The sequence below is a fragment of the Thermobia domestica genome, chromosome 6 (assembly GCF_964235325.1).
Source record: "Thermobia domestica chromosome 6, izTheDome1.hap1.1, whole genome shotgun sequence".
NCBI lineage: Eukaryota > Metazoa > Arthropoda > Insecta > Zygentoma > Lepismatidae > Thermobia > Thermobia domestica.
This window is the reverse complement of record NC_137459.1, coordinates 39692300-39720268: the sequence shown is the minus strand read 5'-3', so window position 1 is coordinate 39720268 and position 27969 is coordinate 39692300. Positions and strand designations below refer to the sequence as shown.

At 35.3% G+C, this 27969-nt stretch overlaps 1 protein-coding gene across 1 annotated transcript in view; it reads right to left on the bottom strand.

Annotated features, from left to right (window-relative positions):
- Positions 1-27969, bottom strand: part of LOC145687954 (patched domain-containing protein 3-like) — a 317349-nt gene that overhangs the window by 34747 nt on the left and 254633 nt on the right. The window contains exons 4-10 of the mRNA XM_081761553.1: positions 26809-27024; positions 17077-17197; positions 12143-12249; positions 6916-7036; positions 5334-5492; positions 4246-4383; positions 2618-2863 (exon numbers count right to left, since the gene is read on the bottom strand). Of these exons, the coding sequence (XP_081617679.1) occupies positions 2618-2863; positions 4246-4383; positions 5334-5492; positions 6916-7036; positions 12143-12249; positions 17077-17197; positions 26809-27024 (1108 nt within the window). The remainder of the gene's footprint in view (positions 1-2617; positions 2864-4245; positions 4384-5333; positions 5493-6915; positions 7037-12142; positions 12250-17076; positions 17198-26808; positions 27025-27969) is intronic.

Here is a 27969-nt window from a genome sequence, read left to right as displayed (position 1 = left end):
GTCTGCTTTTAACATACTACATTGTTTCCGTTACAGGGATGTTAGCCCTATAGCCAACTCCCAACCTGGAGAGGGTCAGGTAATTTTCTGTCAGGGTTTTCTCCCCTTAGCCTTTGTAGACGCATCTACTCTTCTGCAAGGCCGCAGAAGCTTGTTTTGGTCCGCCCCGAGAAATTCCCGTTACTCATCATATATGACGGTCGTTCCCTGATCCATCACCGGGAGGGACCTAGTGATAGATCACCATCTCCCTCAGGGCTAATTTGTTCCACTTGTTTAAATGTTAACGCTTGCCGTTGCAGCCACTCAGAATGCGGAGACTCGTGGCTAAGTGGTTAGCGTACGTGTCTTTGGCGTGGGAGACCCGGCTTCAATTCCCGGCGGGAGCTCACATGGTTCGGATCCCACGTTAAACTGTAGGTCCATGTCTCGTATAACCTCGCAGCTGAAAGGAACGCCAAATTCAAAATCGCATCACATCAGAATGCGGAGAATTACATTTTCATGGTGAGTACCAGCATTTGTTTTTAAAGAAAGAAAGAAAGAAAAAGCACTGGTTGTAATATATTTTGTTGGATAGACTCAAAATCAAATAACGTTAAAGCCTGATAATTTGGATAAAATTCTATTGACTTTTGTTGAATATTATATAACTAGTAGAAATAACTTCTGATTGTTTCTAATTTGTTATAGTTTTTTTTTTTCTAAACTAAAATTAAAGTTCCTGAATTTCCAGACTTTTGTAGCACTCCTGAAAAGAAAAAGAAAAATGCCACGTTTTATTACATGACACCAAGTCCGCAACTCAACTTATTTCTAAATTGAACCTATGTTTCTCTAAGGAAACCAAGGTTCAATACTGAAATATAAATCCACCATTAAATCTTATTCTGTGTAATCCAATTCTTCTTCCATCCTCACCTTGACCTCCACGAACACACATTTACCTATGAGCTTCTCAGTTAAAATTTGATTTATTGCGCCAGTCCTAACGAACGTTCGATCCTCGAGACTGCTAGTCTCGGATAAAAATCAGAGTAAAATCGGAGAGAGATTAAGTAGTAGGTCTATATACTTCGGGGCAGAAAAATAATGTCAAATTCCAATCAATTATTTAGCCCACATGTTTCCGTGCGAGCGAGCGACATGTCTCGCCTACCTCAGACTTTCAGATTTAATTTTTTGCAACATATTCCCTACAAAGAATGTATTGCAGACCTCTTCTCTATGTAGAAATCTCCATTCATCTGTTTGTTCCTTTTACTTTTATTTTAAAATACTATTTAATCTTTTAGAAACTGGCATGGCATATAAAAACACAGCCGATCGTTCTGTTGATAAAGGGTGTGCTATATAAACACAAAATATGAACGGATAGGTTAGATATGGTTTATAATTTTCATTTCAGTTTGTCAAGCAAGCCCTGCAATATTGTAATATTTCGTACATGGTTCTATTTGTAAACAATAACATGTGCTCATATTTACAAACAATACCACGTGCATTGACTACAAACCAATAGGAGATGCAGACGACAAACCATCAGTGCCACCACTCATCACGTGATGAAGGAGGAACACCAGCGCCACCGCTATACCGAAACAGCTACAAAATTCAGAGGATCAACGCTACGGGGTATCCGTCAATCCTTGGCTGGTCAAATCCCCTCCCTTAGCTTGCAGTGGAGCTCTAAGGCCTTCCTTTCCCCACGTAGCTTGCAGCGGAGCTCTGTTAGGAACTATAACTTCTCTCTTAGCTTGTAGCGGAGCTTAGAGAGATCCTTACCACAAAATCATCCAGCTTGCAGTAAAGGCTTCGTGGTTCTACTTTTCCTGCTTAGTTTGCAGTGGTACTCTGCGGGACCTTAACCGCTTCTTGGCCATCCGGTCTTGGAATAAGTACTCAGTCTAATCATTTGAGAACATTTTTACTTATTTTTGGTGAAATTGTATCGTACTTTGCTATACCTGGAAGTTTCGTAACAAAATCTGTAGTGGGAGAAAATAGTTCCCGTGTGTAATTGCTCTACCTCCTACCTATATCAGCAGAACAATTATAGACCAGGATGGTTTTTAGGTCGTCCATTTCTTTATAAGTCTCTGAAGAAAGACTTATACCAATTTCTAAACTCTAATATACGGGTGTGGCATATAAATATACACAGTCTATTGTTCCGGTGATGGCGGGTGTGGTATATAAACACAAAATCTGAATGGAGAAGACGAGTCTGGTTTATAAGCTTCATTTGTGTTTAATCTGTTAAATAAGTAATTCTATGAATTGAATTGCAACATAATAATAATAATAAAAAATCAGTTCAAAAATTGTTTATTTCTCCACTTTGAAGGAAGGCTGATAGCCGTCCCTAAAGGGTTAAACAATATCTAAGATTTGAGGAAACGTTTTCTCCACGTTGATACTTTCGGAACCTCGATTTTCCATTGTATGTTAAAGATACTATCTAGCGTAGCCAAGGCAAACTTTACAGAAGCAATAGCAAGTTTAGGGGCAAGGGGGTTACAACATTATATATCTGCATCTACTTTTTGATATATTTATAGGAAAGGAGAGCTAATTCCCCGGACTGCGAATTTGCATAAAATTTTGCTGTTCCTACCTTGACGGGACGCTTTAACAGGAAAGGCCCATAGAACTTTCCGAAGATCAACTTTTGAATGTTCTTCTGACTGCATTCGTTGGGTTTCCAGTTCTTGTGGACAGTGCAAATACAACCATCTCTCTTATTCCGGATGCGGTATTCATCAATAGCCACACAGCTCACAAAAAAGGTAACTTCAAACAAGTAAAGAAATAGAATCCCACACGCTGCAAACAGGCAGAATGAACGTAGAGACGGCATCACCTAATAAAAAAAATAAATAAATACATAAAACAATTTGTTTATATTAGAAAAAGCAATTGATTTTTGTGTTTTTTTTTTTTTTACAGAAAGTAATTTGCTGATATTGTCGATGAAAGTATGTCGAAAATATAAATTAGAAACAGGAATCTAAACACAAATTAAGGGCACATCATAACAAAGAAGGTCCTTGATAGGAAAAATAGACTGTCATAAGACCAGAGTAAAGTTATTTATATATGAAACCACCGTGTCAAAAGTACATATGCAGTAGCGTATAGCATTCTTTCCTTAATATTTTGAGCAAGAACATTTTTACTTGTATCGTCTTTATGATGTTGTTTTGCCTGTAATTACCAAAATCTACTGTTTTTAAATAGAAAGGAACAGTTTCAGTAAAGGTTACTGCAACTTAAAAATCACGAGATTTTCTTAAAAACCGTGAAATATTGTGAGAGAAAAAGGTAAATGTATTTCAGAAAGATATTTTAGTTTGTTATTTAAACTGAATGGATTCATGTCATAATCGTTTCTTTCAATTTCTTCTTTCGAACAATGTCCTATACTTCAGAAATAAAACACGGAACTGATGAACAAGACTGTACTATTCATAAAAATAAATACTTTACATGTTACGCTTCGATCTTCTAGCCAAAATCCTCATCAGACATCCACATCAGAGTTTTGGGAGGATGAGGATTTTGGTTAGAAGATCGAAGCGTTACATGTAAAGTATTTGTTTTTATTACTAGTACAGTCTTGCTCACCAGTTCAGTGTTTTATTCCTGTTCTTATTTTCAAGATTAGCAGCAATGTTGTCTTGTCAGTCCTATACTTGTTCAAGAGAATACAAATGTATGAGTACAAGAACTATTTAATATTTCTTGCACACTTCATTTTAGTTTTACACAAGTACACAGACGATATAAATTTGAAGTCTATAACATTTTGCAAATAAATTTGTATCAAGTTACTGAATAATTATAAATAACAATTACGTTTGTCATTTACGTTCCTTTACTGGAATGAATGTATTCCTAATTCGTTTCACCATTACCACTAGTAATAATAATATTATATTATTATTATTATTATTATTATTATTATTATTATTATTATTATTATTATTATTATTATTAATAATAATAATAATAATAATAATAATAATAATAATAATAATAATAATAATAATAATAACTGGGTTTCTTGAAATAAACCAATTCCAAGGAACAATTCATTCAGTTCATTATATTGTTACTTTCTAACAGAATGTAGAACATTCAATATTTCATTCCGACCTCTAAGTGAAATCTATCCTTTTCAAGTATTAAGTTGTCGCACAATTTTCGCAATCATTCAAGTTCAAGAACATTTTTCACACTCACCGTAGTGGTTCCAATTGCAAATGCTGCAACGTCTGTGAGCGATGTAACAGTGATGGAGGCTCCAGCCTGCTGAAGAGCTCGTCCTATTTTGTCTGGAATGTCCAGTTGCTTCTCGGCAGTGCTTAAGTTGTCCAGAGACTGAATAAATAAATAAATAAATAAATACCAATGACAGTCTACAATAACTTTTAATAAGATAAATCAATACGAAGATAGCAAAACATGGCATGTCACTCTTTGGCCATTTTCTGATTTTTCGTTCCAGTACGCTCGTTGGTCACACTGAGAACTATACGCTAGCAAATTTGGTAAAGGTTTAATTAAAAGTTACCTATTTAGCAGTACATATTTCGTTGTTACGAGTGAATTGAAAGTATTTTTAATTTAATTAAAATTTTCTAATTTGGTCTCCTATAAAATTTTAGTAGATTTTACATATGTTTTTCCATCCTTGTATAAATATATACATATACACATATATCCCCCTTCCAAAACGTTTTTCAGAACCTTAGAATAATAACAATAAATTGATTGCCTTCTAGCTGGCACAAATACAAACATTGAACTACGTGTGAAATTCTCTGACTGGAAGCTGAACGAAAGTTGTTACATATCTCTCTGCTTTCAACAAGTGAGGCCTACGCAGTAGTTTGTGTCCAGTGCACAGATTGTTTCTTTTAGCTCTCCTCACTGTAATTGTTATTTAAATAACTAGTAATTATTTTCGTAATTGCAGGAAAAATTAAACGTTCATTGATTTTAGCAAATGTATTGTAAGTACACACTGCATTTTACTTAATATTAAACAGCTTTGTTGCATATATTTTCCGCTAATTCTTGTTCTGAACAGTCAATAGTAAAATGTTTGCGGGCATTTGAGTATAAGGAACTAGTAATCTGCAAATATTCGATAATTTGAGGCTTGCCAAACGATGAAACTTTATATGTCGCTTGCATAAATAAATTCCTTAGATATTAGTCTCTCTTTATGAATTTTCAGATAAATTTTCCAAATCTTAACCCTATACTGTTCAACTGCACTGCACATATACGACATAAAACATCAAAATCAACAATGCAAAATATACCTGCATAATGACGAACATATCATCCACTCCTATTCCCAGCAGAAGAAAGGGCAGTATGGGATGAATAGGTCCATAAAATAAACCCATGTAGAAACAAAACCCGTAAGATGCTAAGATAGATTGTCCTACTACTGACACACCAAATAGAGAAAGGTATACCTGAAAATAAAAGAGTTTGTCATTTTTAGTAACTATGCCACTGCTGATATAGATGAGTAGTCAGAAAGTTGCTATATATATATATATATATATATATATATATAAAACTTTATTTCTTCTAAGCAATACTCTGATCTGATGATACTCTTTCGATTGATTATACTTAGAAAATGAAACTGTTTTACTTGATTACCAGACGGAACTGATTACATAGTTATTTATTACATACACTACATGAAGAAAAGTGATTGGACACCATCACGTTGACACAATTGACGCACACTCTCAACAAACAGCTGATTAGTGATATATCCTGACTCTAACGGGAATATGTCTCTCCTGTCAGCGAGTCTTTCAAGTTTAAAAATCATAACTAGAGAGGGTGTTGCCTTGGCATCTGACATGGTATCCACATTGACTACAGCTATTCCCGCTGCATCCGAACGTGGGCACAGACTCATATCTAGCTTACAGGTCTCTATGCAGCTATGCACAAAGAGATACACGTAAAGATGTCCGAAATGTTAGTTCCCTGCTCTTAGCACTTGCGGGAGGCTAATTACCAGGGGTCAAGAGAAAAAGACTAAGAAACTGCGACTAATAGCGTAGGTAAACGGTTTAGATGGGTGAAATCCAGAAAGCTGGGAAAACCATTCCATGCTGTTAGTCGCAATTTCTTCCATGCCATGCTGCTGGGAAAATTGCCACAATGTAAATTCTTCTAACCGTTAAAACTGTGGGGTTTAACTGAAGGTCGAAATCTTAGTAGATCTACAAGCTGCCGAATCTGTTCTCTAGGAAAAAAAAAGTCTAAAAATAACAAAAATACTCATTAGAGAGACTGACAATGAAATTTTATCCAGAGGAAAAAAAAAATGAGAATTTTGGATAAATTTGATTTTGAGTTATCGTTCCTTTCAGCGGCGAGGCTATGAGAGACGTGGACCTACAGCTTAACGTGAAATTTGAAATACCAGAGCTCCCACTGGGAATCGATCCCGGGTCTCTCACACCAAAGGCGCGTACGCTAATCGCTTAGCCACGAGAAAGCTCTTGAGAATTTTGGAGTGAATTCCGACTTACAACATACCGTTCCCTTTCTGCATACATTTTGTGAACTACTGAATCAAAATAAATATTCCATTGAACTCATCCGTGGCTAAGCGGTTAGCGTACGCGGCTTTGGCGTGGAAGACTCAGGTTCGATTCTCGGAGAGAGCTCACATGGTTCGGATTTCACTTTAATCAGTAGGTTCACGTCTCGTATAGCGTCGCTGCTGAAAGGAACATAACTGAAAATCAAATGTATGTTACATTCAACTAAACTCTACTAAATGGTCCGTTCTATGTATTTGCAGGCAACATCCAATCACTGTTGTTCATATACGTAAAAACTTTGACTTTAATAGTATGTTCGTCTTACCCGTTGCTCTAACAGATTGCATCGTCCAAGCATTATTATGACATAGAAGATAATCAGAGAAAACCCAGCAAAAAGCACAGTCATATTGCTGTCGAGAACTTTGTTTAGGATGTCCTTGTAACTGAAATAAATAAATAGATAGATAAATAAATAGAAATAGATAACTAAAAGAATTTAGAAGCAGAGTTAAAATACTTACAAAATATTTCTATTAAATATCATAACCATCAGCTTTGAATTGATTATATTAGAACGACCCTTTCACCTCCCCCACAAAAGAACTAAACGGAACAAATATTAGATGATTTTTTTTATCGTTCTAAATATTTTTTCTTAAACAGAAGAAAAAGTGCCGTTGACATAGATACATCGCCATTTGTAAATAGTGTATACTACATTTGAGATTATATACCTCCTTTATTTACGTTAGGGACATTTTTCACAACTAGAAATCATTTTATATTTTTATTCATATTACAAAAAAAACAAAAAAAAAAAAAACACTTGATTTAGATTCGATTTTAACTACTCGCTGAGCAAAACAATACGTTTATTGTAAAAATTATTATTAACGTGTAACAGTTTCGCCAACTATCCACTTGGCTTCAGACACTAGCTACTTGGCTTTGTCAGATATCAGACAGAGTGTCTGATGAAGCCAAGTGGATAATTGGTGTAACTGTTACACGTTAATAATAATTTTATATTTTCCATTGAACAAGCTTAGCTTTTAACAGACTTCAATCTGATTCAAACTACTCGTTGAGCAAAACAATACGTTTATTGTAAAAATTATTATTAACGTGTAACAGTTTCGCCAACTATCCACTTGGCTTCAGACACTAGCTACTTGGCTTTGTCAGATATCAGACAGAGTGTCTGATGAAGCCAAGTGGATAATTGGTGTAACTGTTACACGTTAATAATAATTTTATATTTTCCATTGAACAAGCTTAGCTTTTAACAGACTTCAATCTGATTCAAACTACTCGTTGAGCAAAACAATACGTTTATTGTAAAAATTATTATTAACGTGTAACAGTTTCGCCAACTATCCACTTGGCTTCAGACACTAGCTACTTGGCTTTGTCAGATATCAGACAGAGTGTCTGATGAAGCCAAGTGGATAATTGGTGTAACTGTTACACGTTAATAATAATTTTATATTTTCCATTGAACAAGCTTAGCTTTTAACATACTTCAATCTGATTCAAACTACTCGTTGAGCAAAACAATACGTTTATTGTAAAAATTATTATTAACGTGTAACAGTTTCGCCAACTATCCACTTGGCTTCAGGCACTAGCTACTTGGCTTTGTCAGATATCAGACAGAGTGTCTGATGAAGCCAAGTGGATAATTGGTGTAACTGTTACACGTTAATAATAATTTTATATTTTCCATTGAACAAGCTTAGCTTTTAACATACTTCAATCTGATTCAAACTACTCGCTGAGCAAAACAATACGTTTATTGTAAAAATTATTATTAACGTGTAACAGTTTCGCCAACTATCCACTTGGCTTCAGACACTAGCTACTTGGCTTTGTCAGATATCAGACAGAGTGTCTGATGAAGCCAAGTGGATAATTGGTGTAACTGTTACACGTTAATAATAATTTTATATTTTCCATTGAACAAGCTTAGCTTTTAACATACTTCAATCTGATTCAAACTACTCGCTGAGCAAAACAATACGTTTATTGTAAAAATTATTATTAACGTGTAACAGTTTCGCCAACTATCCACTTGGCTTCAGACACTAGCTACTTGGCTTTGTCAGATATCAGACAGAGTGTCTGATGAAGCCAAGTGGATAATTGGTGTAACTGTTACACGTTAATAATAATTTTATATTTTCCATTGAACAAGCTTAGCTTTTAACATACTTCAATCTGATTCAAACTACTCGCTGAGCAAAACAATACGTTTATTGTAAAAATTATTATTAACGTGTAACAGTTTCGCCAACTATCCACTTGGCTTCAGACACTAGCTACTTGGCTTTGTCAGATATCAGACAGAGTGTCTGATGAAGCCAAGTGGATAATTGGTGTAACTGTTACACGTTAATAATAATTTTATATTTTCCATTGAACAAGCTTAGCTTTTAACATACTTCAATCTGATTCAAACTACTCGCTGAGCAAAACAATACGTTTATTGTAAAAATTATTATTAACGTGTAACAGTTTCGCCAACTATCCACTTGGCTTCAGACACTAGCTACTTGGCTTTGTCAGATATCAGACAGAGTGTCTGATGAAGCCAAGTGGATAATTGGTGTAACTGTTACACGTTAATAATAATTTTATATTTTCCATTGAACAAGCTTAGCTTTTAACATACTTCAATCTGATTCAAACTACTCGCTGAGCAAAACAATACGTTTATTGTAAAAATTATTATTAACGTGTAACAGTTTCGCCAACTATCCACTTGGCTTCAGACACTAGCTACTTGGCTTTGTCAGATATCAGACAGAGTGTCTGATGAAGCCAAGTGGATAATTGGTGTAACTGTTACACGTTAATAATAATTTTATATTTTCCATTGAACAAGCTTAGCTTTTAACATACTTTAATCTGATTCAAACTACTCGCTGAGCAAAACAATACGTTTATTGTAAAAATTATTATTAACGTGTAACAGTTTCGCCAATTATCCACTTGGCTTCAGACACTAGCTACTTGGCTTTGTCAGATATCAGACAGAGTGTCTGATGAAGCCAAGTGGATAATTGGTGTAACTGTTACACGTTAATAATAATTTTATATTTTCCATTGAACAAGCTTAGCTTTTAACAGACTTCAATCTGATTCAAACTACTCGCTGAGCAAAACAATACGTTTATTGTAAAAATTATTATTAACGTGTAACAGTTTCGCCAACTATCCACTTGGCTTCAGACACTAGCTACTTGGCTTTGTCAGATATCAGACAGAGTGTCTGATGAAGCCAAGTGGATAATTGGTGTAACTGTTACACGTTAATAATAATTTTATATTTTCTATTGAACAAGCTTAGCTTTTAACATACTTCAATCTGATTCAAACTACTCGCTGAGCAAAACAATACGTTTATTGTAAAAATTATTATTAACGTGTAACAGTTTCGCCAACTATCCACTTGGCTTCAGACACTAGCTACTTGGCTTTGTCAGATATCAGACAGAGTGTCTGATGAAGCCAAGTGGATAATTGGTGTAACTGTTACACGTTAATAATAATTTTATATTTTCCATTGAACAAGCTTAGCTTTTAACATACTTCAATCTGATTCAAACTACTCGCTGAGCAAAACAATACGTTTATTGTAAAAATTATTATTAACGTGTAACAGTTTCGCCAACTATCCACTTGGCTTCAGACACTAGCTACTTGGCTTTGTCAGATATCAGACAGAGTGTCTGATGAAGCCAAGTGGATAATTGGTGTAACTGTTACACGTTAATAATAATTTTATATTTTCCATTGAACAAGCTTAGCTTTTAACATACTTCAATCTGATTCAAACTACTCGTTGAGCAAAACAATACGTTTATTGTAAAAATTATTATTAACGTGTAACAGTTTCGCCAACTATCCACTTGGCTTCAGACACTAGCTACTTGGCTTTGTCAGATATCAGACAGAGTGTCTGATGAAGCCAAGTGGATAATTGGTGTAACTGTTACACGTTAATAATAATTTTATATTTTCCATTGAACAAGCTTAGCTTTTAACATACTTCAATCTGATTCAAACTACTCGCTGAGCAAAACAATACGTTTATTGTAAAAATTATTATTAACGTGTAACAGTTTCGCCAACTATCCACTTGGCTTCAGACACTAGCTACTTGGCTTTGTCAGATATCAGACAGAGTGTCTGATGAAGCCAAGTGGATAATTGGTGTAACTGTTACACGTTAATAATAATTTTATATTTTCCATTGAACAAGCTTAGCTTTTAACATACTTCAATCTGATTCAAACTACTCGCTGAGCAAAACAATACGTTTATTGTAAAAATTATTATTAACGTGTAACAGTTTCGCCAACTATCCACTTGGCTTCAGACACTAGCTACTTGGCTTTGTCAGATATCAGACAGAGTGTCTGATGAAGCCAAGTGGATAATTGGTGTAACTGTTACACGTTAATAATAATTTTATATTTTCCATTGAACAAGCTTAGCTTTTAACAGACTTCAATCTGATTCAAACTACTCGCTAAGCAAAACAATACGTTTATTGTAAAAATTATTTTTTAACGTGTAACAGTTTCGCCAATTAACCACTTGGCTTCATCAGACATTATGAACATACAGGTAATGACAGATATGAGACCGCGAAACAATCCCTAAATGCTGATTGGCTACAATAGGCTATTTCAGCCAATCCCCTTCAATCACAAAACCAGAATATAAAACAAAAACAAAATTCCCGCCAATCACAGCCCCCTTGTTGATATTATATACATACATATCAAATACACAAAATAGCCTTTACAAATAACTCAAATATGAACACTATAAATAAATAGTGTAGAATAAATAAATAATACTAAAAATTACAAAAACAATCTGCACAATTAACATATCTTTAAGGCTCCTTCACAATTTTAACAGTGGGACAGTAGCATAAATTGTTAAGGAACCTTCAGTATTGAATATGTTAATTGTACAGGTTATTTTTGTAAATTTTAGTATTATTTATTTATTCTATACTATTTATTTATAGTGTTCATATTTGAGTCATTTGTAAAGGTTATTTTGTGTATTAGATATGTATGTATATAAAGTCAACTTGAGGAGGGGGGGAAATTGGCGGGAATTTTGTTTTTGTTTTATATTCTGGTTTTGTGATTGAAGGGGATTGGCTGAAGTAGCTCATTGTAGCCAATCAGCATTTAGGGATTGTTTCGCTGTCTCGTATCTGTCATTATCTGTATGCTCATAGTATCTGATGAAGCCAAAGTGGATAGTGGACGAAAACTGTTACACGTTAATAATTTTTACAATAAACGTACCGTTTTGCTCAGCGAATAGTTTAAATCGGATTTAAGTCTGCCAAAAACAAAGCTCGTACAATGGAAAAATATTACTTGATTTAGGAAGATAAAAATACCAAATGAAACTGATTTTTAGTCCATGAATCCACAAGACAGTTCTCTATATCCTGGACTACTTACCAACATCGAAGAAGTCTAATAAATATTTACATAGTGGTACAGCAAATAAATTACCTTCTTTCTGCTAGAGCATAAACCTTCATACCAGGAGGAAGCGTTCTGTTTGAATTAAGGGTCTGCCTGATGAACTCTAGTTCCCAATCTGGTGCCCGTGAGTTTGACTAAGGGGAAAGAAGAAATGAAAATATATACAATTCTCTGTGAGATAAAACACTGAAAGATAACAAGTAATAATCATCGTAAATACAGTCTAATTCAGGTGGCATGTTTCTCATCGACGACAATTTTTTAAAACACTGCTGAAATCAAACAGTGGTTTAAGAAGTACGTCAAGTCCTGAGACTGAAGTGGTTTCAAATTTTATACTTTTAGGAATGATAATGAAAACAGTGTGTGTAACAGAACATGTACTAGAAATCAGGGCCGGATTTCCGAATAGGCCCAGTAGGCCCGGGCCTATGGGCGCAAGCTCCCAGGGGGGCGCACGGCCGAGAGAAAAAAAAATTAAAAATATCTAGAAATAAAAATAAATAGCCATAACTTAACATATTTTTTGAATTTATTAAAAAAAAATCAGGCTAATAAAACATTCTGATTTTGAAGTTTATTGGAACAAAGAATTGTTGGTAAAGTTCACCAATCTTTTGTTAATACATTGGCGGTATTTTTTTAAAGCCCAGAACCAAGTAAATTCCTCAAAAAAACTTAAATGATAAAATTGCATCGTGGAGTGGTGTTTAAGCAATTAACATATACGCCTGATATAATTTTTAATAAAGGTTTTTAGGAAAGTAACTTTAACCAGACTAAACCAGACCAGACCAGGGGGGCGGAAAAAAATTATTGGGCCTAGGGGCGCCAAAATGCTAAATCCGGCCCTGCCAGAAATTCGTTCCAAGGTTGAAAGCTTTAAGTACATGTAGTTTCAAACTTTTTCACAACGACAAACTATTTCATAATTTCATTACATCTAAATGGCATTTGTAAGTAAAACAGGTATAGCAGAGTCTCTAAAACTCAGCACTCGATAACCTGGTAGTCAGGATAACTCTGCCATATCCTGGTAGGGCGAAAAAAAAATAACTCGCGCGTAGACCCGTTCAAGTATTTTTCTGAGGTCAGTCTTATCAGGTAAATTACAGTGTGTATTCATTAATTTTCATTTTTTTATGTATGGTAAAGGCTGAATGCCTTCATAAAATACGTACTTTTCCTTTGTTTAAGGGCAATTGGGCAGTTTATTCTCTGTTGTATTCTCAAACAACCAATACATACAAGTAGAGTACTGTATTTTCTAAGGAAACATTCGTACTTATTCTTTTTTAACTCCATTCCCGATAACCCGGCATTTTTACAAACTCGGCCACCCTTCGGTTCACATTAAGCCGAGTTTTCGTGACTACTGTATACATTTAAGTAGTGAGCAATAAAATGTCAGGATATCCACTACAAGTACATTATGCTCTTTAGGGATGCGCACGAGACAAGATTTGTGGCTGTCTCGACTCAAAAATGTGCTGGAAAAGTGATGTCTCGACTCGAAAAATGTATAGTTTTGTATTGCAAGAGAAGTGTCTCGACTCGATTTTTGTCGGAAAAATCCTGTCTCGACTCGTCTCGTGCGCATTCCTAATGCTCTTAGATTCTTTTAAAATTAACTTCCTGGTTTCACTCGGTACCGTAATATGGTACAACTAATCCATCACCACTAATCAAGCAAGTACAAAAAGCAATGAAATGATTATATGAATCTAATCTTTTATAAGTATACCTAAATGAGCGTATTTTATTTTTAAAAGTATTATTTTTCAATGTAAAACAATATGTTGTGACTTAACAAACACTCTCAAGTTTAATTTGGAAATCACATAATGAAGATTTCAGTTATAACTCACACAGCATCATCATTACTGTAAGATCAAGGTTATATAGTATAATATGATTAATACAGTGGTTCTCAACCTTTTTTGACTGACGACACAGCTGAATGAACATCCAGAGGATCGCAACAAACTTGTTTGATATTTTTGATTATAATTAATAATATCTATCACAATAGTGAAACAAATTAGTTTTTACAATGACTCTATATACCACCGAGCATTATTGCTACCGCTGGAGGTGTTGACTGGTAGAGTGTCTCGATTTAAACTATTTATCATTAAATTCTTCATGATTTATAAATTCTAAAATTTCGCGATACTCCTTAGGGGACTGCGTGACACACAAGTGTGTCGCGACGCATCCGTTGAGAACCACTCGATTAATATAATGAAATATTGAATATTTTCTTTAATTTTTTATACTTTTTTGAATACTTTTCTTTAATACAATTTATCTTTCTAATTACTATTTGAATTTCCATTTCTAATTAAATTATGGAAGCACAGCGAACATGCATTCAACAAACAGTAATTCGGAGAAAAATATCATTCCACTGTGATTACAATAAAGTATAATATTGGAATTCATGTATGTAATTTAGACACGTGTAGATAGTCTTTAATCTTATTAGGATCACGCAAGTGGAACTTATAATACTGCAATCTTAGTGTGTCCGTACGTCCATTACTCCACATGATAATTCTTAAACGAAAGTTAATTTTTGAATTCAGTTTTTTGTAAAGGTTACACATCTCACCGTTATATGGCAGCAAAAGTCCCCCAATGATTGACATCTACCGGACGAAATAGCAACTCTTAGTGCGTGATCTCTTTTAGTGTATACCAGAGTATACAGTATATCAATTAAAGTACACAAACAACGTATATTAACCCTACAATACATGATTTTTAAAAATTTTCTGTGCAAAAAATCTGCAAATGAAAACAAAAATGAGTAACAGAAGTACGCTTAACAGTGCCATCTATGCGGAAACTGTGAATTACAACTAGCTTCGAACGTTCCCAATCTGGTTCAACATGCATTAGTAACTACATATAGTTATCTACGGAAACACAGATTATATTTACCAATATGACCCATATCTGTCCCACTATGCATTATAGGGTTAAGATGTGATTTCTCATACTTACATACTCTTGAGCCAACGAGATACATTATTTTGTCTATTGGATTCATATTAATTTCTGATGGTAAATGAAAAATTAGTAAAACATTTAATTCTATGGTATTTAATTTCGAACTTTGTTTAAACAATGAATTTCCCTATTGCGGAAGAAAAGTAGTCCTTCATTTAATTTTTAAGGCAAATCTTTGTGACAAATTTACAACATAGTTAATCAATCATCTTGTTATACTTCAAACTAACATTTAATAACAGTTTCGCTCCATGCACTTTTGTTCTAATTACTAACTAAAGATGATTTTTTTTTTTTGAAAATTTGACAAAGTTCAAACTCCAATTTTGATGCCTTTTAACTCGAGAACCAAACCTCTGCACACCATAATATTTTATACACATTCTAAGCTTATTAAGATCTACTACTATACCAAATCTGGTCAAGATTTTATATTATATATATATATATAAGAAAAGACAAATGAAGGATGAAAAATTGAAATACAGGGTGGTCCAAAAGTAGGTACACAGACCAGCATTGGTCAAGTATGACATTTTAATTTAGATAATGAATTTATTTATTCTGGTTTGTTCTGAGCTTAAGATATACGTGAAAATAAATTAAGAACGGATAAGAAAGGAACTAAGTCAATACCTGTGTGGATAACTAGTAAATGATATAAAATGTCATGACCGATCATTACGGCACTGTATAACTACTTTTGGGTCACCCTGTATTTAAGTTTCATGTCCCAAGATCATGTCCTTTAGGCCAGTATGATTTCACCCCCGGAAATTCTCCTCGGGGCACACACATGATCTCTGATCGTGCTCAACCTGAGTTACCATTATTTTCGCAATACTTTTTACCTTCCCACGTTTATTTGATGTTCCCCTGGATGAAATCTTCTGGAATCATCGCTGCTTTAGGCTAAAGGAGATGGATGATTAATGAAACAATTTCAGGGACCAATCGCTCTCGGGGTGAACGCTGTGGCACAGAGAAATCGTGGATCCCAAAAGACCAAACAATATTGTCAATAATACAGTATGCGAGGCGTGGTAGTTCCCAAAATTAACGTGGTGTAGTACTATCTATGATGCTGAATAACAAAACTATTTGCACTCGTTTTCTGATATGTTCAAACATGCGTTCGAGCGGGTTGCTGACCAGTTGACTCCATCTTCAAGGAGGAGTAGTAAGTAGCACATTTGCATGATGGGCTGTTGGCAGAAAATGGGTGAACACGAGTTTGGCGGAAAATACGTGAACAGGAGTTTGGCGGAAAATACGTGAACAGGAGTTTGGCGGAAAATACGTGAACAGGAGTTTGGCGGAAAATAAGTGCACAGGAGTTTGGCGGAAAATAAGTGCACAGGAGTTTGGCGGAAAATAAGTGCACAGGAGTTTGGCGGAAAATAAGTGCACAGGAGTCCGGCGGAAAATAAGTGCACAGGAGTCCGGTGGAAAATAAGTGCACAGGAGTCCGGTGGAAAATAAGTGCACAGGAGTCCGGAACATCATTAAATGTGCACCAAACCTGACTCAGAAACCCATTCCGAAACTTAATCTTATTCTTCTGACTAAGTACCATGAGACTAATGTCTATTTTTAAGGTTAAACTGTCTTTCTTGAAAGGACACACATTTGATGACATTTCAAAGTCCTGCATGCTGTGACAAAAGTAGTCTAGCAAAGTGATTTGCTCCACGAGTGGACAAATATTTTTACTGCTGATTTCTGAAAGTCACGTCAATTTTACTGCTGAAAAAAAAGTAGACTTTCTAATATCAGAATAGCTAATATCAGCTAGCATAACGCTTTTTCTGTACGTGGTCGTTCCTGGGCTCGACCATTATTTGCAACACAATGGTTGCAATCTCACGTTAAACCAAGTCTATTCGGTTGAAAAGAGAGTACTGAAGTTTTCCAAAAACTACTTTAACAGAAAATTTTTTTCTTACCTTTGTAAGCATCCAATTAAGCAAAGTTGCTTTGGCTTTGACTAGTTTTCCATTCTCGTCCCACTCCGCCCCTGCTAACAATGGTCCCACGTCTTGGAGCACATTTGTGATGGAGGTACTGCTGCTCAGGAAAAAATAAAGAAAAAAATAGCAAGTTATCATTCAGTGATGAATAAATCTTCACGATGGATACAACGAGCGCACTTGTATCTATAGGATACAATTGCGTGCAAAAGTTAAAAATTATAAGTAGGTTGAAAGTGATTGTTAACAGAAGCAGGGTCAGAATGACAATGATATATTCAATCGAAATTATAGTACTATAATAATGTACAAATGTAAACTCTAAACATAGCAAAATCCGGAATAATGCTAGTGACCAGAAGCGTCATCATGTCCAATTGGCGCCCATGAAAATGCCGACGAAGTGTCCCGGAAGAAAACAACAGTTCTTCCAATAGTTATGCTGGTAGAAATCAGTGATTGCTGCGGCAACTTACGTCAATTCCAGGTATAGTCAGAAGAACTTTTAAGGGCTGATGTGGAAAGCACTGGGTAACTACTACATTATTTTTTTCTAGTTTGTCATAAGCAGAAAGCGGAAAAGTATATACAATGGTCCTTTGCAAAGCAAAATACATGTACTCTGGAGGTAAAATATTACCTATTTAAATCACTGAGACAAGGAATGCCTTGAGAGAAATTATTGGACGAGAGCGCGACATTTATACGATATACAGTTTTTAATGACTAACTGGTTCATACTAGATATGCTATCTTAAATAACTTACACTAATAATACAAATCGCTCAGCAAAGCAACGTTTTATTTAAAAACTAGCTGAAATACTCATTCATCGCATTGGTCAGACAAAATATCTACGTAAACAAACTGAACGACGAAAGAAAAAATATCGGTAATTTTCTACTACTTTAACATATCCCGGTAGAGGCCCCCTGGTTCGAATTAAAAAAAAAGCCCCTGGTTCCCAGCCGATGGGAGCTGTATTGGGAAGTCAACCCCTGTGCGAGTATCACCATTCATCTCATCGACCGCGAAAACTATAGATTTGAGACGAATATCGGTCATTTTGGATTATTTTTGCATGTCTCGGTAACTCCCTCCCGCAGGTGATCCTCAGCTCTCATACAATGGTAGCTGAATTTGAAAGTTATCGCTAATGGAAGTGCCACCATTGATCTCAGCGACCGCGCAAACTATGGACTTGACACTAATATCGATCATTTTCTACTGCTTTAAACGTCCCGATAAACGCCCCCCTTCCCTGAGACCCCCTGGCTCGAATTTGGAAAGAACGCTTCGTCTTTGTCTGGGGCCTGAACCAAAGTACCCAGGACCAAAATTTGGTAATTCTCGGTCTTCTCGCCTGGTCCCCAGGCCGCACACAGACTCAGAGACAGACACACACACAAACAAACTAACTAACTTTTTATTTTATTTATATTAGATAGATAATAAATGTGTTATTATTTTGCCAAGGGATATCGATAGCGTGTAGGCAATTTGCAAACGAGCCGAAGGCTTAAGGGGAAATACAACTAGTATTTGTAAAATACTACAGTGTTAAAATGTATTATTTTTGCTACAAATACAGTATTAAAGCTATACTATGTATGAAAATCTTTGAAATTGGATTTTTCAATTTTACGTACCACGATTATGCCGTGTAGGCAGGAGACTGATGATGGGAATGAATGAAATGGTGGAATGAAGAAAGTGGGAAGAAACAGGGGAACCCCGAGAAAATCAGCAGACACGGTGTTTGTCAACCACGACGCCAACTTGGCGCGAGCTGGGATCGAACCAGGGACCCCACGTATTAGAAGTGAGCGCTCTACCACTGTTCCCCTGCGGCCTCATATACAAATATGAGCTAGTCAACATGATTATATCCTATTCCATTAGTCATAGCCCAGTAGCGGGTAAGGGTAACAGTGATTGATTCAGAATGTATTGATTCCATAAACTAGTTTGAATGACCTTGTAATACATAATATTTTGTGTGCGCTCTTGAAACGTCTAAACAATGTAACCTAAAAACCAATAAACACTAAAAACACTCAGTGGAGTTTGTTAGAGGTTTTACCAGCCCTGAGAAGCAAGAATAAACCAATTCGCTCGTTCTAGCAAGTAACTTCAAATATGTCACGCTTATCAAAATATACATGTGCCGAACAACCAACGTCGAAAATTGCTTTTATGCTGTTATTTACGCCAAGGTTGCTTTCAGTGCTTTTTTATATATCAGTTTCCACGGAAAATTGGCATTTACGCTCAAATTCTGAACGCAGAAATGTATCGCGCCAATATAACTGTGTGTTCTTTAAGATTTTTCTTTTCACGAATTGTTACGAAGCTAAATTTCAACGGGTTCCATGAAGCTTGTGTTTTTATCATAGTAATTTTTCTTCTCTCTTTTAAATCTTAAACAACAAAGATAATCAGCAATAAAACTAACAGTAAAATATGCCGAATGCAATACGGAACACTAATTATGAATAGCGTAAATACACAACAGTTGTCAGTTATTTCTTAATAGTTGGTTGTAGTGGTTCCCAACCTTGTTTGACGGACGACACACTTTTACTAAACGTCCACACATCGCGACACACTTTTTTTTACTACTAATAATATAAATTATAATACTGGAAGTCCTTAAGTTTCTGTAATGTATTGACTATGTATTACCAAGCATTACTGCTACTCTGGAGACGTTGATTGGTACAGCCTGTCTCAAAATTGATTGTAACCAATTATCAAATACCTCTTGAGTTTTTAATCTTAAAAATTTGCAACACATAGGTTGAAAACCAATGGTTTTATGTCTAGCACTTCGCAGTAGATTAAATATGCAAATCTTAGTTCAGAAATGAATCGTAAACTAAAATTTGAAATGGATTTTGGTAGTTACTCTCAGAAGTTTTACTCCAACCATTCTACAAAATGAGTCAAATTCCACAAAACTGGAAAAATCCCTCGAATTGGCATTAGTTTTGTCAACGGCTCGAGCAACTCTGCTCACGGCTCAGTCACCACCAGGCCGAACCGAGAAGTGAGCCGAGCCGAGCTGATGATTCGTTCCAACTGAGCCGGTTTGAGCCGATGGCTCACCTGAGTTGAATCGAACCGAGCCGATGGCTCACTTGTGACGAGCCCAACCGAGCCGATGGCTCACCTGTGACGAGCCCAACCGAGCCGATGGCTCACCTGTGACGAGCCCAACCGAGCCAATGGCTCACTCCAACCGAGCTGGCTCGAGCCGATGGCTCACTTAAGCCGAGCCGATGGCTCACTTAAGCCGAGCCGATGGCTCATTCCAATCGAGCCGGCTCGAGCTGTTGGTTCAGTTGAACCGAGCTGAGCCGGTTGACATCACTAATTGGCAGTGATGATTTCAGCGAGTGGCCCGGAGAGGGGATTTCCCCATGTGCTTCTATGGTTGCCAACTGGCCGGTTTTTTACCGGCCTGGCCGGAAATGTTGCTGTTATTTTGACTAAAGCCGGTGACCGGTACAAACTTCTTACCAACCCTTTTATGACTTTTTTTCACATTTGTATTTATTTCGAAGCAATTTAATCTAGTTCGAAGTATATATTTTTTTTTTTTTAAAGTAACTTTCTTTCTGTAAATCCAAAACTGTCAGCTTTCACAATCTATTAACGATTAATATATTTTGTTCGTCTGTTTAGATAATTTTAAAGATGACATGGATTGTATCAGGGAAAATTTGACATTTACTTGTAACGAATCTTATACATTTATTGAGAGTGAAAAAGGACTTATTAAAGCAATTCGCTGTAGTTGAAGTATAAGTTTAAAGAATAAATTTCATTTTCCAAATCCAGAATTGTCACGTAAAGATTAATATACTTTAGTTCATCTGTTTCGATAATTTTAAACAAATGTCGGTTACTGTTAAATACAATAAAATGATCAATACCGACTTCAGTTTCTCATTTTTAGCATAATGTATCTATTAATCTTATTAATGAATGTACTAAGGATAAGCAGAATACAGGTACTGATGCACTTTTGTTCACGATAGTACATTTCCTTTCCATAGATGGGTCCGAACAGCGATGCTTCACACTTAGACCTATATCATGGGGGTTTTGAAGGGTATCCGGTTTTTAATATTCCAGAGTTGGAGCCTGGGTGCTTCAGACCTCTTCTTATAATTATTTAGTGAGAACCTGTTGTCTACTTGGGCTTAGTAGATAAATATTTTTAAATTAAGCTGAACGAAGTTTTTTGTTTTTTAACATATACAATAAATCATTTTCATTTACATAATTTGTGCTTACGTTTTATCAGTTAAACAAGTCTAGCTCGAAACTTGTCTTTCAGTGTAATTAAACATTTTGAATGCTGTAGATTTTTGAGTTAATATTACTTTTTTCATAATGATAGCCATTTATTATCTCTAATTTCGTTATTGTTAGTTAGAAAGTGGTAATACTGAAATTTGAAGTTTAATAATAGTGTTAAGTTTAAGAAGTCTTTAAGTTTAAGAAAAATGTACTATCTGTTATTAATACGTAATTAATACGTAAAGAGTTAATTTTTCTTATTAACTTCTACAGGCTTTATACCAATTGTTCTATGTACTTTTATTATTATACTCATTAAGCAATTCTTGTAATATATTTATCCATTTATAATTTCCTTCAGTACTAAATTTTGTACGCATGTTTTGTTTAAGAGTTATGTTAAAACATTCAACGGTATGTTGTTTTACGAAGACATGCTCAAAATTGAAAAATTCGCAAAATATTTCTCTATGACTTACGGTTCCCGAGATATGGCTCCTTAAATCTCGCGAAATCTGAACTTGATTGGTCAATATCTGGGGATCGGTAACCAGTTGGCCAATGGCCACCGGTCACTACTTGGTACCAAGGGCGTCGATCCTAGGGGGTCCCGGGCCCCCACCCAAGCTCATGTGACCCCCCCTGTATTTTTATGAATATGTATTTTTATATTAATTTTTCTTGTTATATGTATTGTTATATATATTTCTTATGAATATCCCCTCCCCCAAAGTTACGGAGATATCGGCGGCCTTGCTTGGTACAAAATGTTCATAATCCTCTTACATATTGATCAACACCAATATGAACTGTCTGAGTTACGGCTTCCGAGATATGGCTCTTAAGAATCTCCCGAAATCGGAAACTTATTGGCCAATATCTCGGGAACGGTAAGAGTGACGCGAAAAATTTCATCATTTTCTCAGATAGGCTTTGATGCTCTACCGACTGGAGGAGTCAAAATAGAAAAAATCGCAAATAACACACACACACACATATTATATATATATATATATATATATATATATATATATATATATATATATATATATATATATATATATATATATATATATGAGAGAAAGAGAATTCAGTAACGAACTTTTTGTTCGTTGAAAATAGGATCAATATACACAGAAAATTTTGTTTACTACTAGAAAAAAAAGCTTTTCCTGCAAGAGTAATAAGTTAAAACAGTCTACAACAAAGTATGTATATATAGAGAGGAAGGACATTACTATCTGTCCCAACAAATAATAATAATAAAGACTACTTATACCATTATTTCTATCACCAGTATAATTTGCAAAAATGTTAGTTTATTGGTGTTTCTAACGCGACATACATTTCCTCTTCCGCATAATCAATGATTACATGAATCATTTTGTAAATAAATAATAACTGGAGAATGGTAGTATTCAATATTGTCCTACTTTCAAACTTCGCTTTCTAATATCAAAGATGACGCGATATGCCACAACAGCCTACAGTGCTGATGCAGTTTATCTCTTTTTCTCTCTCTCTTTTTCTCTTCCTTCTGTGAAACTTGTCTGCTGAAATTATAACGTGCACATACTTGATGATGTTATTTATATTTTGAAAAACGAAGACACAAAATCATTATGATAGCTCAAAATATATTTTAAACAACAGAAAAATAAACAAACACTGTTTTGTTTAAAACAAATGATAAACATTGAGCGTTCTCAACGCTGATGGCAGCGCCACCTTTTGAATGATAGCTTACGTTGCACGTCATTGAAATTAAATTAAATTTTAGACTGCGCGGGAGAAAAAGTGTAAGTCAAAAACACACGTCTTCAGGAGGCGATTTTTTTAAAAATTTTACCAAGCATAAGTATGAATCACTTATATTAACAGCACCAAGACGCGATTACTCAACTTCCGTCTAGAATTGACTGATACCAAGTTAACCGGAGGTGGAGCATGATACACAGATCTCCAATTTTGATTTATCTCATTTTGGCCAATTTCTGACATACTGTTTCTCCTGCGCAATCTAGAATTTATAAGACACACATTACCCTGGTTATGAAATATTTGCGTTACTTAATCCTACCAGATGATCCGTTTTGACCGGGTACTATCGGTTTTCGTGACTTTCCCCCCCAACTAATCACCCGTTTTTCTGACTCTAGCCGAAAGTTTATTTTTTTTTCAGTTCTAACATAGTTTTATTAATAATCTTATGATATAAATCATTTTTCTCGGAAAGATAAAAAAAAATGGTTTGGCCTTGAGCTCTTTCCAGACGAGGGGGCCGCGGTGGCTCAGTGGTAGAGCGTTCATCTCTTATGCTTGAAGTCCCGAGTTCAAACCCTGTTTCCGCCAAGTGAACATTGTGGTGGACAAACACAGTGTGCGTGAGTTTTCTCGGGGTTCTCCCGTTTCCTCCCACTTTCTTCATTCCACAATTTCATTTATCTCTCATCATCACAGTCTCCTTTAGCCTAACAGGCATAACCGTGGGACGTAAAACTTAAAGATTTCATTTCATTTTTCTTTCCAGACGATTTTCCCAGCAAAAATCCTGGCGATTTTGCCCTTATTTCAAAAATAAATATTTCATTAACAACCCTATCCTATATTACGTAAAGCATTCTTCATAAAAACATTCAGAACGGGTATTCTTGGGGTGAGTTTTTTTCTACTATTTTCTCACATGATTCACGAGATTTTGTTGATATTTCTTAAATATTTCATTAATAGCTCTAAAGTGTGGCATAAACCAATTTTTATTATAAAATTCACAAGGGGTCGTTTACTTTTATAGGCGAGTTTCCTTCATATAAAATAGTCCGAAAACGCTTTATAATTCTGAACGTATTTCATAAATATAGTAATAAATGCAGTATAACAGAATTTAAGAAATTAGAGCAAGAAAGTAGCTGTGGTAGTCTTTATTTAAACTGAAAATATAGTAACATGTGTCATTACTAATGCATATAGCAGCTTGAATGTTTTTAATTTGATTTAGTTACACAACATAATGCTATTATTGATTTAAAGTAACAAACATGATTAACTCAATTTTCTGATGACTTTTTGTTTCATTTATTGTATCTCTTTTTGTATGAATCTTAAAGAACTTCACATTTAAATACCTGTACTTGCAAGGGGAAAATAGTTTCATTTTGGACATAAAGGGTTGAATTTAGATTTAAACGGCATCGGAAGTGTCACTGTTCATCTCAGTGACCCCGAAAAGTATGGATTGGACAGTAATATCGGTTATTTTTGATCATTATATATATATATATATATATATATATATATATATATATATATATATATATATATATATATACCCCCTCTCCCAAGTTGCGTGGCTGAATTTGGATTTAAGTGCCATCAGAAGTGTCAATGTTTATATAAGCGACCACGAAAACTATGGATTCGGCACTAATATCGGTCATTTTCTCCCCCCCCCCTTTCCGTACGTTTTATCGTCAAACTGAAATGATAAAAACATCCCAGTCCCAAACCTCATCTATGTGCAAAATATGATCGAGAACGGTCGGGTTGTTCAGGAGTTAAGTCACAAATATGATGACTTGAGTTGAGTTGATTTTGAGTTTAACGTCCCGTTCAGCAGCGAGGCTATATGAGACGTGGACCTACTGATTAACGTGGAATCCGAACCACGTGAGCTCCCGCCGGGAATCGAACCCGGGCCTCCCACGCCAAAGGCGCGTACGCTAACCGCTTAGCCACGGAGGAGCTCAAATATGATGACTTATTTTATAGCCTATATACAGGGTGGCCCAAAAGTAGGTATACAGTCCCGTACTGATCAATTAATTGCTTTTCATATATTTTTTTATTATTATCCATTAGGTAGACTTAGTTTCTTTATTATTTGTTCTTAATGCCTTTTTAATTATGTCTTAAGCTCGGAACAGCAGAAGCAAATCAACCTATAAGCTAGAATGTTATACTTGATCAATGCAGGGTGTATACCTACTTTTGGGCCACCCTGTATATTACATCTACATTTGTTATCGAAAGTATGATTTAATTATTTGTACATAAAGAGGCAAATTCTTAACAAATTTACATTTATTGTGTTCACGCTAGTTCAGAACATCACATGCTTTCCTAATTGCTAATTACAGAAACATCTGCATCAGACTGTTGCATAATATTTTCTAGCTATTTTTGACTTTCGTTTTATATTCGAACTATGAAATAACGATGGGACTGAGATCGATCTCGAGCTCCCTCCTGCCTTTGTGGATAGCGTACACCCCTGTGTGGCGGGAGTCCTGAGTTTGATTTTCGGCGGGAGTTCATGTAGTTCGGATTCCATGTTAAGCTGTGGTAGTTCCATGTCTTATGAAGCCTCGCTGTTGAAAACGTACGCTAATCTCAAATCAATTCAAAATCAAAACTCAGATTGATTTCTTCTTGCGATATGGGGTCGCTATAGTCAGGAAACTATCTATTGTTAGCTGAAAAAAAAGGAAAGAAAAAAGAAAAACCGAGCTGTATAGTGTAGCTACTGTCGACAAGAAAAGAAAGTTCTCCGGAGTTACAATTCTCATTATATTTCCTGTTTTAGTTTCAACAGTCAGTACTTTACAGCCCCTTTGTGGACAAATTACAATGCATTCTAACCACAACGCCTTGTTTTCATCTATCAAATTTACGAACAGTATTTCTAATTTATTCAGTATGAATAATAATAATAATAAACTGTAACAAAGAACCTAAGTATATTGATTATTTTGACCTACTGGTTAGTATCGACGCGATAGCATGCCAGTAGGGTGGCCATTTTCACAACTAAACCATTTTTTTTAAAATCAAAAGATCCAATATATTTCAGGCAAAAAATTTCTTGTAGGCCTTATATCTGGAGAACTACATACAGTGTAGCCAAACCCAAACTATCACTTAACTCAGTATGATGTGCTTATTCCGTTAATATATATATATAAGAGCCGTTCAAAAATTTTGTGGCCCCTGATCCAAAATCTAAATCGCTATCTTTTGATGCATTTGTTTTGGATCATTCCTAAAATTCTTGGCGAAGATCGCAATATTTTGATCCATTTATTTTGGATCATTCTTAAAGTTCTCGTTTAAACAGAAAGCAAAAATTGATAAGATACAATTCGAAATGCAAAGAGAAAGTGAAACATATCACATTGCATATCAGTAATTAGTTGTATTGTTATTGCACAAAGTTTAAAACAAAAAAGAAATATACATAATATATCCGTTTTGATAAAGTAATTTTAAAAGACCAGAAATATAAATGATCCTTGGAAACAAGAGTATTCCTTTAAATATGTAAGTAAGTATACGTGTATGAACAATAAATTTTGATTGTAACTTGTTAATGCTTATCCTGTATTTTAATAAATCATAACTCACCTCTGATTGATGACTTTGGTCAACTTCGAAAGAATTTCTTCTTGCGATAGCGTTCGGATCAACTCCAAATCGTTCGACCACACCTTGAGCACGGACTGATAGATGCAATCGTTTTCCATGATATTCCCAGCCTGATTTCCAAGAATTTCGTCCACCCACTCCTGGAAGTTGGTATCATTCTGAGAATCAACATCGGAATCGAACCAAGTGCCGTACCTATTAAAATAAAATAACCATTGTTTAGTATATCTAAAAGGATTAACATCTAGTGTCGCACAGATCTAGGTTAAATAAACAGACACACAGATTGTTCATTTGAGAGTCAAGTTGTATATATTGCTTAATTTTCTGCAAACTATTCAGCGGGGCTGTGCTCCTATTAAATTCTAATTTTACCTACCAGGAGCGGATTCAGCATTTGGCCAAGGGACTTTACATGCTAATGTATCACTTAACCATCTAAAGAACATAAAATGTGATAATTTTGTAATGTTGTAATTGCGTACAATACATATTTATTTTCCAATTATAACCAAAAAAATAATAACTGCTGTATGCTGAAAAGAAAAAAAATATGAAAAACTCAAGAATCAAAGAAGATAGGGTATATTGGCGGACGGCGCCAGCGTGGGTTTTCTAGATTTAACGAATTATTTGTAAAGTGATTCACGTTCAACGACAAAAAGGTTTTAATAAAAAGACTAAGTATTAGCGGTAATTGTTGTGAAAATGTCATGGACAGATTTTGTTTCACAAAATCATAATTTACAACCTGAAACTTCAATCAGTTACGTGTTTTAAGAGCTAAAGACAGATTTCAAGTGGAAGCTTAGACAGAGCAAGTAGGCAGGGCCGTGCCATGGAAAATCAGCGCCCGGGGCGAGTATACGACGGCGCCCCCATACATATATTCCAAGCAATCTTTCCTATATTTTTCCTTTTTCTCTCCCGAATTTTTCGCCCCCTTTACTTTGGCGCCCGGGGCCGTCGCCCCGCTCGCCCCCCCCCACGGCACGGCCCTGCAAGTAGGTATATATATTAGGTGAGTTTATTTTAAACTTGAAACTGCAAAATTTCTGGGCAAATAAATAGGCCTATCGGACGAAAATGTTCGAAATACACAATTATTTTGAAGGGGGAAATTCATATGTGATAAAATTA